The sequence below is a fragment of the Anomaloglossus baeobatrachus genome, chromosome 12 (genome assembly GCF_048569485.1).
Source record: "Anomaloglossus baeobatrachus isolate aAnoBae1 chromosome 12, aAnoBae1.hap1, whole genome shotgun sequence".
Classification (NCBI taxonomy): Eukaryota; Metazoa; Chordata; class Amphibia; order Anura; family Aromobatidae; genus Anomaloglossus; species Anomaloglossus baeobatrachus.
Genome location: NC_134364.1, coordinates 21,006,336 through 21,022,752, shown reverse-complemented (window position 1 = coordinate 21,022,752; position 16,417 = coordinate 21,006,336). Strand labels below are relative to the sequence as shown.

At 45.0% G+C, this 16,417-nt stretch overlaps 2 protein-coding genes across 4 annotated transcripts in view; one reads left to right on the top strand and one right to left on the bottom strand.

Annotated features, from left to right (window-relative positions):
- The window catches only part of EML1 (EMAP like 1), a 121,887-nt gene extending 119,600 nt beyond the window's left edge, over window positions 1-2,287 (bottom strand). Inside the window, exon 1 of the mRNA XM_075330829.1 lies at window positions 2,097-2,287. Within this exon, the coding sequence (XP_075186944.1) occupies window positions 2,097-2,124 (28 nt within the window). The 5' untranslated portion in view covers window positions 2,125-2,287. The remainder of the gene's footprint in view (window positions 1-2,096) is intronic.
- The window catches only part of LOC142258296 (cholesterol 24-hydroxylase-like), a 50,147-nt gene continuing 35,681 nt past the window's right edge, over window positions 1,952-16,417 (top strand). For 2 of the 3 annotated variants that reach the window (XM_075330836.1, XM_075330834.1), the window contains exons 1-2: window positions 1,952-2,068; window positions 14,909-15,085. In XM_075330836.1, the coding sequence (XP_075186951.1) occupies window positions 14,949-15,085 (137 nt within the window). In that variant the 5' untranslated portion in view covers window positions 1,952-2,068; window positions 14,909-14,948. Of the gene's footprint in view, window positions 2,069-14,905; window positions 15,086-16,417 lie in introns of all 3 variants that reach the window. The other variant, XM_075330835.1, reaches the window with a different exon arrangement.

Here is a 16,417-nt window from a genome sequence, read left to right as displayed (position 1 = left end):
GGTACTATAATGTATTATGTGGGTAGTATAATGTAGTATTATGTGGGCACTGTATGGCCCTGTTATGCTGTCACTCTATTGCAGCATTCTGTAAGCACTGTAAGAGCAGTTTTTCTGGCCAGTGTATGACACAGTTAAATATACCCTGTATGGAAGTATTATGTGGGCACTGTATGGTATTAGGTAGTAGCTTTATTGTATTATCATTTAGATTCTATACTACCATATAGTATTGTGTGGACACTGAATGGAATTACTATATAGGATATACAGTATATGGTAGTATTATATAGACTGTATAAAACAATATTATCTGAACATTGTATGGTAGTATTATTTAGGCTCTGTATGGTACTGTTATATGGACTCTATATAATAGTATCACATGGACACTGTATAGTATTGTGTAAAAACATTATGGTATTACTATGTAGGCACTGTATGGTACTGTTATATAGAATCTATATAACAGTACTATATGGGTACTGAATGGCACTGTTATATGTTGATACCATTATGTAGATTTTATTTCTGCGAGCACACGATGTTGTTATCATGTCGGCACAATTGGTAATATTTGAGACCAATATACAGTGAAGGAAATAATTATTTGATCCCTTGCTGATTTTGCTGACAGACATGAAAAGTCTATATTTTTAAGGGTAGGTTAATTTTAACAGTAAGAGATAGAATATCGAAAATAAAATCCAGAAAATCACATTGTATAAATTACGGTATATAAGTTTATTTGCATTTTGCAGAGAGAAATAAGTATTTGATCCCCCTACCAACCATTAAGAGTTCTGGCTCCTACAGACCAGTTAGACGACTCTAACACGTTACCTGCATTAAAGATAGTTGTCTTCAGAATCGGACTGGCTACCGGAGGAACCGCTAGTAATACCAGGCTTGGCTGCGGTTACCTGCATTGAACTCCGGGGTTCTCACCTGAGCTCCGGAATGCAGCCTGAACTGAACTCGGGTTTGCAGAACTGAACCGCGAGCGCCGACTGATTCCCCGACGATTGCCGTGTTTGGAGGAAGAGAAATGCTGCCTCTGACCCAAAGAACACCGTCCCCACTGTCAAGCATGGAGGTGGAAACATTATGTTTTGGGTGTGTTTCTCTACTAAGGGCACAGGACTGCTTCACCGCATCAATGGGACAATGGATGGAGTCATGTACCATAAAATCCTGAGTGACAACAAATGGGTTGTGGCTGGGTCTTCCAGCACAACAATGACCCAAAACATACAGCCAAGACAACAAAGGAGTGGCTCAAAAAGAAGCACATTAAGGTCATGGAGTGGCCTAGCCAGTCTCCAGACCTTAATCCCATAGAAAACTTATGGAGGAGCTGAAGCTCCGAGTTGCCAAGAGAGAGCCTCAAAATCTTAATGATTTAGAGATGATCTGCAAAGAGGAGTGGAGCAAAATTCCTCCTGACATGTGCGCAAACCTCATCATCAACTAGAAAAACCATCTGCTGTGCTTGCCAACAAGGGTTTTGCCACCAAGTATTAAGTCTTGTTTGCCAGAGGGATCAAATACTTATTTCTCTCTGCATAATGCAAATAAATTTATATAATTTATACAATATGATGTTCTGGATTTTATTTGGGATATTCTATCTCTCACTGTTAAAATTCACCTACCCTTAAAATTATAGACTGGTAATGTCTTTGTCAGTGGGCAAACTGACAAAATCAGCTGGGGTCAAATAATTATTTCCTTCACTGTATAGCGGTATATTTAAAGCACAGAAATTCTTATAGGTCAGTATTATAGCCAAAGAAAGAATGAAAGGACGGGAGGGGGCATGAATATTTACATTGACACAACCCAGATGACGACTAGTAAGTAATATATTTCATAGTCCGTCCCCATAAATAGTCTATTACGATCGGGTCGATACACTTGACTGTATGCGTAATGGTGGATCTTAAAGGAGCCTTGTCCCGTGATTCATTTCATTTGGACTCACTTTCCCGTTGGCTTGATGACTCCAGGCCTCTGCTCTATCAACGTAAAGCCGTGTGACTATGAAACGTGAAACTATGCGGCCAGGGTAGGTAAAAATAAATGTTGTGACTTACCCACGGCCATCCCTTCACTGTCCGACATCCCGGGAATGGACGCTACAGGAAAATGTCAGAGCTTCAGAGGAACGCTGCGTGTTTTCTCCGCCTGACAAACAGCTGTAGTCCGGAGCAGAGATAAGGACGATACTCGCACAAGAGGCGCGGGGATTGGAGGATATAATTTGATCTCCCCTCCCCTCGGATTTTCCATTTCCCATTAGACTGCAGTAGACAAATGTAATATTAATAGTGGTGGGACCTAAATGTTCATTGAGGATCCGGCATCTGCTGCGGTGACAGATGTCTGTGCAAAGTAATATCGTGCTCATCCTCATCAGCCGAGGCAGCTGTCACCCAGCTTTCCCAGACTCTAAACATTCTAACGAAATCAGCGCCACATCTGCTCACAGGTTGTGTGTGGTATAGCAGCTCTGCCCCATTCATTTCAATGTCACCGAGCAAAACTTTCTTTTACAACGTTCTGGACATGTTTGTCCACTAAATAAATATATATATATATACTAGAAGTTGGCCCGATTCTAACGCATCGGGTATTCTAGAATTTACATATTGTGTAGTTAATGTATGATTTGTGTTATATATAGATGTTCTTTTGTGTAGTTGCCAAGTGTTTGTGTAGGGCGCTGTAAATGTTCTGGGGGTTGTCTGGGGGTGGGTGTGTGAGAGTGGTGTTGTTTGTGTGTTGCGTTGTGTGTTGCATTGTTTGTGGAGCGCTGTGTGTCTGTAGCGTTGTGTGTGTGTGGTGCTGTGTGTGTTGCGTGGTTTGTGTGGCTGTGTGGGTGTGGGGTGCGTGTGTGTGTTTTGGGGGAGGTATGTTTTGTGCAATGTGTGTGTTGCGCGGTATGTGCATATATTTGTGTGTGCCGCGGTGTTTGTGTGTTGTGTGTGTGCAGCATTGTCTGTGTGTGTGTGGGTGTCTGTGTAGGGCGGTGTTTGTGGTTCCCAGTGTGTGTGTGGTGTGTTGTGCGGTGCGTGTGTGGCGGTGTGTGTGTTTTGGGGGGAGGTGTGCACCCCCATCGTGGTCCACCCCCCATGCTGCACCCCCCATCGTGCTCCTTCCCCCATGCTGCGCATCCCCCATCATGCTCCATCCCCCATGCTGTGCACCCCCCATCGTGCTCCATCCCCCATGCTGCGCACCCCCCATCGTGTTTCATCCCCCCATTCTGGGCACCCCCCATCGTGCTCCATCCCCCATGCTGCACCCCCCATCGTGCTCCATCCCCCATGCTGCGCACCCCCCATCGTGCTCCATCCCCCATGCTGCGCACCCCCCATCATGTTTCATCCCCCCATTCTGGGCACCCCCCATTGTGGTCCACCCCCCATGCTTCACCCCCCATCGTGCTCCATCCCCCATGCTGCACCCCCCATTGTGCTCCATCCCCCATGCTGCACCCCCCATGCTGCGCACCCCCCATCGTGTTTCATCCCCCCATTCTGGGCACCCCCCATCGTGGTCCACCCCCCATGCTGCACCCCCCATCGTGCTCCATCCCCCATGCTGCACTCCCCATTGTGCTCCATCCCCCATGCTGCGAACCCCTCAGAGAGGAGTATAATAGGAGGATTATAATAGGAGGATTATAATGGGAGGAGTAGTCCTGGGGAAAGAGGAGTATAATGGGAGTAGTTCTCCTGGGGGGGAGGTGTACAGGTGCCCAACGTGTGCGGGGGGTGTGGCCTAGCGGGCATCGTGTGCGGGGGGTGTTGCCTAGTGGGAATCATGTGCGGGGGCGTGGCCTAGCGGGCATCACGTGCAAGGCGTGGCCTAGCGGGCATCGCGTGCGGGGGCGTGGCCTAGCGGGCATCGCGTGCGGAGTGCGTGGCCTAGCAGGCAGCGCGTGCGGGGGCGTGGCCTAGCGGGCATTGCGTGCGGGGGGCGGGCCTGGCCAAACGGTTAATCCATGTGGGGGCGGGGCCAGGGCGAGCCAAGCGGCCAATCCGTGTGGAGGGGCGGGGCCAGGCCGAGCCCAGCGGCCAATCCGACGGTTGTCACTGTAAGGACACAATGTCACTGTGACACAATTTTGGAGCAAGACAGACAGACAGACAGACAGAATATGGCAATTATATATAAAGATATATATGCAGCCCAAGGACGTGAAGCAAGCTGCCGCGCCCCAGGGCCTGCAGGGGAGCTGATCGGACCCGGGCGTCCGGTTCTCAGAGTCTATGTCAGTGGTGGCCAGTGCCCGATTCCGTGACCCCAGGGGCTGCTTGTAAAAGGGGTTATATTTACATGGGATAGCTAGTTTTTAATGTCTGTGACGCCACTTGCGGTATGCAGCAATGTGTAGAAGCCGCCGCTGCACAATATCTCACCACTGGGGCTGATGGTATAGGGCAGCCTGGATGTTATCACTCTCCACAAGTAGAGTGGTGCCCCAGGGGAGGATGTTGGTGGTTGTAGTAGTATGTTAGTTCGTAATGCAGGAATGCAGCAGTAATGGAGACCACACAGGGACTGAAGGTTAACCAGTTTTTTACTCACACAGGTGGTAAGATGCAGCCTGGTGCTGGTTGCGGGGGTCCCAGGTTCCCTTTGTCCAGTGCTGGTCCTGTGGCTCCGTTGGCTCTGTCTCTGGCACCTCGTAATTGGGGATCCCTGTGGCGTGAAGCTGTTTGGAGTCTCTCCCTGATTCTCTCTCCCCTGTTGCTGCTGGCCCGTATGACAGGTGGCATGAACCGACGCGAGGCCAGACCTTCGTGTCGCTCCCTGGTTCCCTCTCTGCCACTGTGTCCCGGACACGCTGGTGGTGATGAACTGTGACAGTCCCCGTCACCTGCAGACTTGCCGGATGGGCCTGAAACTTCCACCTGGCCTAGGGCTCTGTACCCTGCCGTGCCTTGGTCCCTGGAGTTCTTGTTACTTGACTCCATGGCGACCACTCCTTATGCGCCAACTAAGACCACCTCAGGCCCTTGCAGTGGACCTGAGCCTCCACACACACATCCGTCCTCCACTCCTCCTTCTTTTTACTAAAAACTTATTTTTAATTGACTCTTTGACCACTCCCCGCCCTGAGCTTCCAGCTCCCGGATTGGGCAGGTCGCAGCCAATGGGCAGCGACCCCTCTAAATCCATTGCTAACCTGTTGCCTGGGCTGGGAAGTGGACAATTTGAATGTTTGTTGTCGGCTGCCAGCGCTGAACTCCAGGAGCCGGGGATTTTGTTGTTTCTTAGCAACACCTGACACCATAGGGTGCAGGGTGCTGCATATATATACAGTCCTATGAAAAAGTTTGGGCACCCCTATTAATGTTAACCTTTTTTCTTTATAACAATTTGGGTTTTTGCTATTTCAGTTTCATATATCTAATAACTGATGGACTGAGGAATATTTCTAGATTGAAATGAGATATATTGTACTAATAGAAAATGTGCAATCCGCATTTAAACAAAATTTGACCGGTGCAAAAGTATGGGCACCTTATCAATTTCTTGATTTGAACATTCCTAACTACTTTTTACTGACTTACTAAAGCACTAAATTGGTTTTGTAACCTCATTGAGCTTTGAGCTTCATAGGCAGGTGGATCCAATAATGAGAAAAGGTATTTAAGGTGGCCACTTGCAAGTTGTTCTCCTATTTGAATCTCCTATGAAGAGTGGCATCATGGGCTCCTCAAAACAACTCTCAAATGATCTGAAAACAAAGATTATTCAACATAGTTGTTCAGGGGAAGGTACAAAAAGTTGTCTCAGAGATTTAAACTGTCAGTTTCCACTGTGAGGAACATAGTAAGGACATGGAAGAACACAGGTACAGTTCTTGTTAAGCCCAGAAGTGGCAGGCGAAGAAAAATATCAGAAAGGCAGAGAAGAAGAATGGTGAGAACAGTCAAGGACAATCCACAGACCACCTCCAAAGACCTGCAGCATCATCTTGCTGCAGATGGTGTCAATGTGCATCGGTCAACAATACAACGCACATTGCACAAGGAGAAGCTGTATGGGAGAGTGATGCGAAAGAAGCCGTTTCTGCAAGCATGCCACAAACAGAGTCGCCTAAGGTATGCAAAAGCACATTTGGACAAGCCAGTTACATTTTGGAAGAAGGTCCTGTGGACTGATGAAACAAAGATTGAGTTGTTTGGTCATACAAAAAGGCGTTATGCATGGAGGCAAAAAAACACGGCATTCCAAGAAAAGCACTTGCTACCCACAGTAACATTTGGTGGAGGTTCCATCATGCTTTGGGGCTCTGTGGCCAATGCCGGCACCGGGAATATTGTTAAAGTTGAGGGTCGCATGGATTCAACTCAGTATCAGCAGATTCTTGACAATAATGTGCAAGAATCACTGACAAAGTTGAAGTTAGGCAGGGGATGGATATTTCAGCAAGACAATGATCCAAAACACCGCTCCAAATCTACTCAGGCATTCATGCAGAGGAACAATTACAATGTTCTGGAATGGCCATCCCAGTCCCCAGACCTGAATATCATTGAACATCTGTGGGATGATTTGAAGCGGCTGTCCATGCTCGGCGACAATCAAACTTAACTGAACTGGAATTGTTTTGTAAACAGGAATGGTCAAATCTACCTTCATCCAGGATCCAGGAACTCCTTGAAAGCTACAGGAAGCGACTAGAGGCTGTGATTTTTGCTTAGATATATGAAACTGAAATGGCAAAAACCCAAATTGTTATAAAGAAAAAAGGTTAACATTAATAGGGGTGCCCAAACTTTTTCATATGACTGTATATATCGTGCCGACCAGAAGAAAATAGAATGATGGCATTGTGTATGTTTCATCATTTCATCGTGAAAACTACAGTCGTCCCACAAAAAACAAACTCTTGTATGGTTATGTCGAAAGGTTAAGAAAGGGAAGAAAAAAAGAACAGTCACCCCAGTTGTGAAGGGGTTGCGGTTTGGTGTATTATAGGTGCGGCATACCCGGAGGATGCACAGTATATAACGTCCATCTCTTGTCATTATTGATGAGAGGGTCGGCACGGTGCGTCGGCCCCAGGATCTGCGCTCCGGTCTCTTGCTCGGATAATGGACGAGGCCTCTAATCTCCTCTACGTTTTAGAAACGTATCCCCCTTGTAAATGCCGCTCTTTATTGACCCGTGGACGAGCCACGGACACTGCACGGATCCTCATGTTACATTGTAACAATTTCTATCTGATCCGAATGTTTGTAATGTTTACATAAAAGATCTCACAACAGTGATGTCAGATGTAAAAATGGGCTGTAACTGCTCCTCTGTGTTGCCCACTAGGCCTACATTCCCATGATGACTTTTAGGCTAGTTTCACACTTGCGTTGGACGGGATCCGTAGCATTACGTTGTGTGACGCATGCAACGGATGCGTTGCATATAATGGCACAACGGATGCAACGGATCGTACAAAATAACGCAATCCGTTATAGGTTTTTTTTTCCTTGACTTTACACATCTGGGCATGCGCAGTTGTGTAAAGACGGATGCGTTAACGGAATCCGTCAAAATGACGGATTCTAACGGAATATGCCACCATAGGCGTCCATTATAAAAACAACGGACTCCGACGGAATCCTGCAGGTTGCGTTTTTTTGACACTCCGCCAAGTGCGGAAAAACGCTACATGCAGCGTTCCATCCGCCCGACGGTCACTGACGGTCAGCGTCAAAACAACTGATGCGCCGTGGGGCGGATGCAATGCAAGACCATCCGTTGCTATCCATAGCTAATAGAAGTCTATGAGGAATATAACGGTTTCCTGCAACGGTTACCGTAATTCCTCAAGGCTGCGGATAGCAACGGAAGCCGTCCAACGCAAGTGTGAAAGTACCCTTACTTGCGTTTTTCACATTGCTTATTTTCACTGCGTCCAAAACGCGTTTTGCAGTACAGCACAGTGGATGGAATTAATAGAAATCTCATGTCCACTCTGCTACTTTCTTACGCTGTGTACACTGACCTGCGGTGTGTTTCTACAATCTGCAGCACATCAATTTCTCTTGTGTGAGCGCTCAGTTTTCTGTGCAGATTTTCCCCATAGACATGCATTAGATGCAGAAAAACTGCAGGTAAAAGACACACGTGTTTTTGGCGCATCTACGAGGCACAAATGCACTAAAAACACGTAATCTGCACCTAGTGATGTCTACCAGGAAGTTACAAAAACAAAACAGCTTTACCTAAAGGGTGACACCAAATAGATAGAAAAATGCAGCATCAAAAGCAACTGAACGCAAAGACGCAATAAAAAAAATACGCAAGTAAGATAAGGTGGGGAGATGGTGCAGAAATTCTGCAGCGCCAAAAACTCTCCTGATTGTGGGAATGTAGCCTAATACTATCGCTGCTCCCTCTGCCCAGCAGGGCTCATGATGCCAATTGCAGCCCATTTACCCCTTTCTGGTATCTAATAGAAAGTAAAGTCCTTTGAGCATCTCAACTTATTAAGCCATGTCCTGCATATGTCCATGATTTGTTAGTCAAATATCAGTCCCATGGTCCATGTATTAACCTTATAAGTGCTGATGCGATGCAATAGGTATTGCAAGGAATCTCAAAAATGATGATAAGATGTGCACGTGTTCACTTTAACACATAAATCACTTTGTAGACGGCATAACCCAGTCCAGCCTTGAGCACGTCTGCCTATACTGCCCTCTAAAAAAGCCAGCAGTGACTATTGTACCTCACTGACCCCAATCAGCAGACTCTGGACAACCATCTTCTGGGGAGCGGCTACATTCTTCCAGAAACAGCGCCACCTCTGTCACAGGTTGTGTACGGTATTGCAGCTCTGCCTCTTTTTACATATAAAATGTATAAATATACAGAAGAAAACACGGGTATATGCCGCGCTTAAAAACCACTGAGGTGGAAATAATGTGAAATTTCTCTTTTAGGAATGCTGTAAATAAAAGAGAAATTTCACATTATTTCCACCTCAGTGGTTTTTAAGCGCGGCATATACCCGTGTTTTCTTCTGTATATTTTTACATTTTATATTGTGCATACGGGGCCGCTGCTTGAACCGCACGGACACTCACATGCTTTTGAAGGAGTTGTGACTGGCACAACCCTATCAGGTGAGTGTTACTGTTCCTTTCCTATCACCACTTGTTATATCGGGTAAGACCCTATTGCGCCCTTTTGTCTCCCCACCTCTAGTTTCTTTTTACATATATCAAACTGAGCTACAATACTGAACAGAATCTAAGGACAGATTTCTGGCTGTTTTTTGCAAGAATGTTTATTTAATCCCCATCACTCCCTTCCACTGTCCCCCTCTTCCACCCCATAATATAGCCATACAATAACCCCAGATCTGTTTTCACTGACAATACAGCGGCGAGTGCCGTCATACAAATAATTAATCCTCCAGATCTACATTTATATGTTTAGACATTTTATACTTTTATATTTAATATTTTGATATTGCAGCTTGTGAGCAGGACCCTCACACCTCATGTATCTGATGACCTAGGTGTAAAGGGCGCTTAAAGGCCGCTTTACACACTACAATATGTCTTACAATGTGTCGGCGGGGTCACGTCGTAAGTGACGCACATCCGGCATCGTAAGGTACATTGTAGTGTGTGACAGGTACGTGCGATTGCGATTGAACGGTAAAACGTTCATCGTATGCACGTCGTTCAATTCCTGAAAATTGAATGTCAGATTGTTCATCATACCCGGGGTAGCGCACATCGCACTGTGTGACACCCCGGGAACGATGAACAGATCTTACCTACGTCCCACGGCTCCCGGCCGGTAATGCGGAAGGAAGGAGGTTGGCGGGTTGTTTACGCCCCGCTCATCTCCGCCCCTCCGCTTCTATTGGCCGGCTGCCGCGTGACGTTGATGTGACGCCGAATGTCCCTCCCACTCCAGGAAGTGCACGTTCGCCGCCCACATCGAGGTCGTATGGACGGGTAAGTATGTGTGACGGGGGTTAATCGTCTGTGCGACACGTTCAACAAATTGAACGTGCCGCACATACGATGGGGGCGGGTACGATCGCATACGATATCGTATGGTGTAAAGCAGGCTTTACTCTGTATTATTGCTTGTACATGTTCCCGCTTAATTGTAAAGAGCTATGGAATATGTTGGCGCTATATATATATATATATATATATATATATATATATAAAATAATTATTATTATTGATTCAGTTCCCCTATTAGCCAGCAGATGGCGGAACTGATCATTAGTGATTTCAGCTTTTATTTAGTTAGTTATTTTACACCTTGGATTACTGTGTCTCCCGGCTGTTAATGGAAAGTATGTTGCATTTATGTTTCCCCTCTTTTGTGAAATATGCAAATAGGTTTGGAAACCACAAAGTGAACTTTTAAATATGATAAATATGTCTTCTGACACGAAGAGTAGAACTAATAAGCTCTATAAATATTTATATGGGGTGTGAAAATATTTACAAGGTCTTGCACCTATGTAGATCTATCATGGTTATCGTTAATTATATGTAACAAGTGATGCATGGTGAAGGCGTCCCTGGCCTGCAAGAATTGTGACGGAATCCCATTATATTGGCATTGTTCCTTGAGATGTCCAGAAGGCAGTCATTGACACACTCCACAAGGAGGGTAAAGACCGTTTTACACGCAAAGGCATCGCTAACGAGATGTCGTTGGGGGTCACGGAATTCATGACGCACATCCGGCCTCGTTAGCGACGTCGTTGCGTGTGACACCTACGAGCGACCGCTATTTATCAAAAATACTCACCTTATCGTTGTGACATGTCGTTCATTTCCCAAATGTCGTTGCTGGTGCTGGACGCAGGTTTTCGGCGTTCCTGAGGCAGCACACATCCCTACGTGTGACACCCCAGGAACGACGAACAACAGCGTTCCTGCATCCTCCAACAACGAGGTAAGCGTGTCGTTAATGCGGCTGCTCTCCGCCCCTTCGCTTCTATTGGCGGGCCGCTGTGACGCCGCATGAACCTCCCCTTTAAAAAAGAGGTTGTTCGCCAGCCACAGCAATGTCACTAGGAAGGTAAGTATGTGTGACGCGTAGCTCCGATATTGTTTGCCACGGGCAGCGATTTGCCCGTGACGCACAAATGACAGGGGCGGGTGCGATCGCTAGCGATGTCGCAGCATTTAAAGCGACCTTTAGCCACAAAAGGTCATTGCTAAAGAAGCTGGCTGTTCACAGGGTGCTGTATCCAAGTATATTAATGGAATGTTCAGTGGAAGGAAAAAGTGTAGTAGAAAAAGGTGCACAAACAACCGGGATAGCCACAGCCTTGATAGGATTAAGAAAAGGCCATTCACAAATTTGGTGGAGATTCACAAGGAGTGGACGCTGCTGGAGTCAGTGCTTCAAGAGCCACCACAGACAGACGTATCCAGGACATGGGCTACAAGTATCGCATTCCTTGTGTCAAGCCACTCATGATCAATAGACAATGCCAGAAGCGTCTTACCTGGGCCAAGGAGAAAAAGAACTGGACTGTTCTCAGTGGGACAAGATGTTGTTTTCAGATTAAAGTAAATTTTGCATTTTATTTGGAAATCACAGTCCCAGTGTCTGGAGGAAGAGTGGAGAGGCCACAATCCAAGCTGCTTGAGGTCTAGTGTGAAGTCTCCACAATCAGTGATGGTTTGGGGATCCATGTCATCTGCTGGTGTAGCTCCACTGTGTTTTATCAAGATCAAAGTCAGCGCAGCGTCTACCAGGAAATTTTACAGCACTTCATGCTTTCCTCTGCCGACAAGCTTTATGGGGATGAAAATTTAATTTTCCAGCAGGACTTGGCACCTGTCTACACTGCCAAAAGTACCAATACCAGGTTTAATAACCACAGTATCACTGTGCTTGATTGGTAGCAAACTCACCTGACCTAAACCCCATAAAGAATCTATGAGGGACATCAGACCCAACAATGCAGACGAGCTGAAGGCTGCTATCAAAGCAACCTGGGCTTCCATATCACCTCAGCAGTGCCAAAGGCTGATCGCCTCCATACCACGCTGCATTAATGCAGTAATTCATGCAAAAGGAGCCGCGACCAAGTATTGAGGTCTGTGAGCATTATTATTCCTGTATACATTGGAATTTTTTGATCATACTAGTGATTTTTTGTGCGCATATTCTATGCTCCAAAGACACATATATGGCAATATTTAGTATTAATTTATTTTAATTCACTGTCAATCACAGGGTACAGTGAGGGACAGCCGACACGGAACAGGGACGCCCAAAAAGTTACGGTGTCATACCCTCCATTGTCAGGCAGAAGTAAGATCTCATAGGGCACTATAGGGATCCCATATAATTAGTTCCCTCATACTGTCCCCTTTTTGTGTTCACTAGCACTGGGTGTGATAAACAATTCTCTTTTAAACATTTTGAATAAAGATTGTAATTTTATTAGGATTTGAGGTTCATTTGTATATATGCAAAAGGACCCCTGTCCAAGTATTAAGTGCATTTACTGTACAGACGTTTCAGGAGGCGCCAACATTTCTGAGTTTAGAATCATTTTCTCAGTTGGTCTTATATAATATTCTAATTTTCTGAGATAATTACTTTTGGGTTTTCATTGGTTGTAAGCCATAATCATCAACGTTAAAGGGAACCTGTCACCAGATTTGGCGACTATAAGCTGCGGCCACCACCACTGAGCTCTTATATACATTATTCTAGAATGCTGTATATAAGAGCCCAGGCCGCTGTGTAGAATGTAAAAGTCACTTTATAATACTCACCTAAGGGGCGTTGCGGTGCAGACTGGTCGGATGGGTGTGTCGGTTCTCCGGTACCGATGCCTCCTCTTTCAGCCATCTTTGTCCTCTTTCTTCTGAAGCCTGGGTGCATGACGCGTCCTACGTCATCCACACCGCCGGCATTGAGGTCCCGTGCAGGAGCACTACTATACTTTGATCTGCCTTGTGGTCGCAGCTTATAGTCGCCAAGTCTGGTGACAGGTTCCCTTTAACAGAAATAAACGCTTGAAATAGATCCCTCTGTGTGTAATAACTCTATATAATATATGTGTTTCCCTTTTTGTATTGAATTAGCTAAATAAATTAACTTTCTAATGATATTCTAATTTATTGAGATGCACTTGTATATATGTATACACACACACACACACACACACACACACACACACACACATACATATAGTGAAAATGGTGCAGTGAGCACCTACAGTATATATGTTTTGAGTCTATACTTGTAAAGGGTTAATACAGCACTGGCAATGAGCCAAAGTGCAGTTGTGACATTTATGGACATTTTACATTTCGTTATCAGTAATTCCCTGTGACCTTTGATCTTTCGTGCAGGGACATACGAGTTTAAGGTTTGCAGCCGTCATATGACTATCGCTGTGCACTGTCCAGCCTTACAGATATCTTTTATTAATACAGTATTTGATAACACCGTCACAAAGAAAATAGTATTGTCAGTCACTCAATGCACGGACGCAAAAAATAAATCCAGCTAAATTTACCAGACAAGTTCAGAAGTACACGTCAATGCATTAGATGGACAGGTTAAAGCACTCTAACCCTGATATCAGCCATCTGGAGAGATTCTAGATTTTTTTCTTCATTTACATTAGATAGGTAAAAAATGCAATAATCAAGTGGGTCCAATATTTTGTCTATTGTTTTTGTATTGTGCCAAGTTCTTCTTGAAAGTTACACCTATTTCCATGTCCACTTTCTAACCATTCTGTTTTCTGTTTTTTTTTCTTCTTCTGTTCATAATTGTTGGCATGATTTTTTTTTTTAATCCAAACTTTTGCAGCTGATTCTCGTTCTTTTTTTTTTTTTTTTTTTTTTTAAATGTACTTCTGCCCCTGCTTCCTCTTCCATCTCCCCCTGGACTGATTTTCCTGTATGATAGAAAACAATTTGTGTAAATGTGAGAGTTGCATCTGAAGTGAAAAAAATGAGCATTTTTATTTATTACAAATTCACGAACAGCATGTAGAATTTTGAAAAATTTGGCACAAATATGTAACTAATACCACAAGACAAGAAATGTGACTTTAAAAAACCTGCAAATGATGAATTGGGCACTTAACATACATGTGTATAATGTCTGTTATCCGAATCACTACTTTATCTCGCATAGCAATATTGATTCCATGCAGACATTGGGAACCGCCATGGGTCTTACCACAGGCCACATATTTAAATCTATTTCTTATCACCAGCAAAAAAATGCTTACACCTATTGCTGCATTATTTCATGAAGAATGGCTGTTCAAAGAGTCATAAATTGACAGGAGAATGTCAAATATTGTAAACATAGTACGGAACTGTGTCTTGTGGTTGTAAATTGGACAGCATAGCTATAAAAGGAAACATTATTTGTCCAAACGAAAGAACAGATAAAAAAGTTGTATGACTCAGAGACTCCTGAGGTTACTTCACTCTGATGCAATAACATAATCAAGGTCTGCAATATCACAACATTTCCTTTTCAGACACACATTAGTATATATAAATCTTAAAAATATACATTAAAATGGAAATGGGCTATACAGGGTCCAGAAAGAGTACTGTCAAAATCCCAAAGATATGCACACACTGCCTTGGACTTTTGCAAGAAGCAAAAAAAAGAACAAAACATAGAAATCCTGCATTATAGGATTTGAAATTTTGTCTAAAGATACTTTGGACACTGTATGGACTCTCTTTTTGGGCTAAGTGGGGACTGTCTATAACCTTAAAGATTTCCAGAGTACATTTAAATTAACACAAACTCCCCTCCTGTCACTATATATACCAGCCCCTTCCTGGTTATGCAGAGTCTCCACCTCCTCATTATATTCTGTGTATTTCCCCCTGTGCTGCAGCAGATAATACACAGACATCTGAACTTGGCCTGTGTCCTTCACCATGACACTATGGGCTCTGATATCAGGGGCCCTCCTGCTGCTGCTGGTCCTGGCTGCTGTTTGCTTCCTACTGTACTGTGCTTACATCCAGTACATCCACATGAAGTACGACCACATCCCCGGACCCCCCAGAGACAGGTGAGGACACTATGTTATTAACTTTTTAAAAATGTACTAACAGGTAGTATATTTACTGACACATCACAGTTCTGTAAGTAAAGATACTGACATTTAGTAACTACTGAAAAGTGACAATTATATGTATTTGAGATAAAATATTACAATATCAATATAATTTAAGTAGTTGTCACGCATGTGACTAGCGGGGTTTACCTAGTACCTGGTAAACCCCCAGAAGATCTTACAGCACACAGGGGTCACGATACAACGGAGGTACCTGCCGCTAGGGAGAGGGGTGAGGGGGGCGCCTCCTGAACTCATCTCAAGCTGACTCCGGAGCTCCCTAATGTCCCTATACACGTTCTTTCAACCTGTTGCTAGCAAGATACCTTATTCTCTCAGCTGGCCCTAAACTCACCCCCTGCCTAGTGAGTAGGCCGATGAGTTCACTAGACTCGCCACTACAATGCAGAAACACAAGGGAAGGAATACAAACAGGGGAAAGAGACATGCAAGGAACAGACACTCCAGGCAGCTTCAGTGCAGCAAGCACCACTGCTGCGCACAACACAACAGACTTCTTCCAGAGCTTGCTCCTTCCAAAGTGGACCACATAAAAATGAGGATTCAATTTCTATCATAGTTATCATGTGATCTGATCACGTGACTTAAATAGGGAAGAGGAGTGATCTCAAAGAGCCACACCTGAGATTGACAGCTAAAGCCTGCAGCCAGGCAGGAAAGGGTGCTTAACTCTTACAGCACCATAAGGAAGGATATTATTATTATTTATTATTATAGCGCCATTTATTCCATGGCGCTTTACAAGTGAAAGTGGGTATACGTACAACAATCATTAACAGTACAAAACAGACTGGTATAGGAGGAGAGAGGACCCTGCCCGCGAGGGCTCACAGCCTACAGGGAATGGGTGATGGTACAATAGGTGAGGACAGAGCTGGTTGCGCAGTGGTGTACTGGACTGAGGGCTAGTGTAGGTTGTAGGCTTGTTGGAAGAGGTGGGTCTTGAGGTTCCTCTTGAAGCTTTCCACGGTAGGGGAGAGTCTGATGTGCTGAGGTAGAGCGTTCCAGAGTATGGGGGATGCACGGGAGAAATCTTGTACGCGATTGTGGGAAGAGGAGATAAGAGCGGAGCAGAGAAGGAGATATTGTGAGGATCTGAGGTTGCATGCAGGTAGGTACCGGGAGACTAGGTCACAGATGTAGGGAGGAGACAGGTTGTGCATGGCTTTGTATGTCATGGTTAGTGTTTTGAACTGGAGTCGTTGGGTGATGGGAAGCCAGTGAAGGGATTGGCAGAGTTGGGAGGCTGGGGAGTAGCGAGGGGAG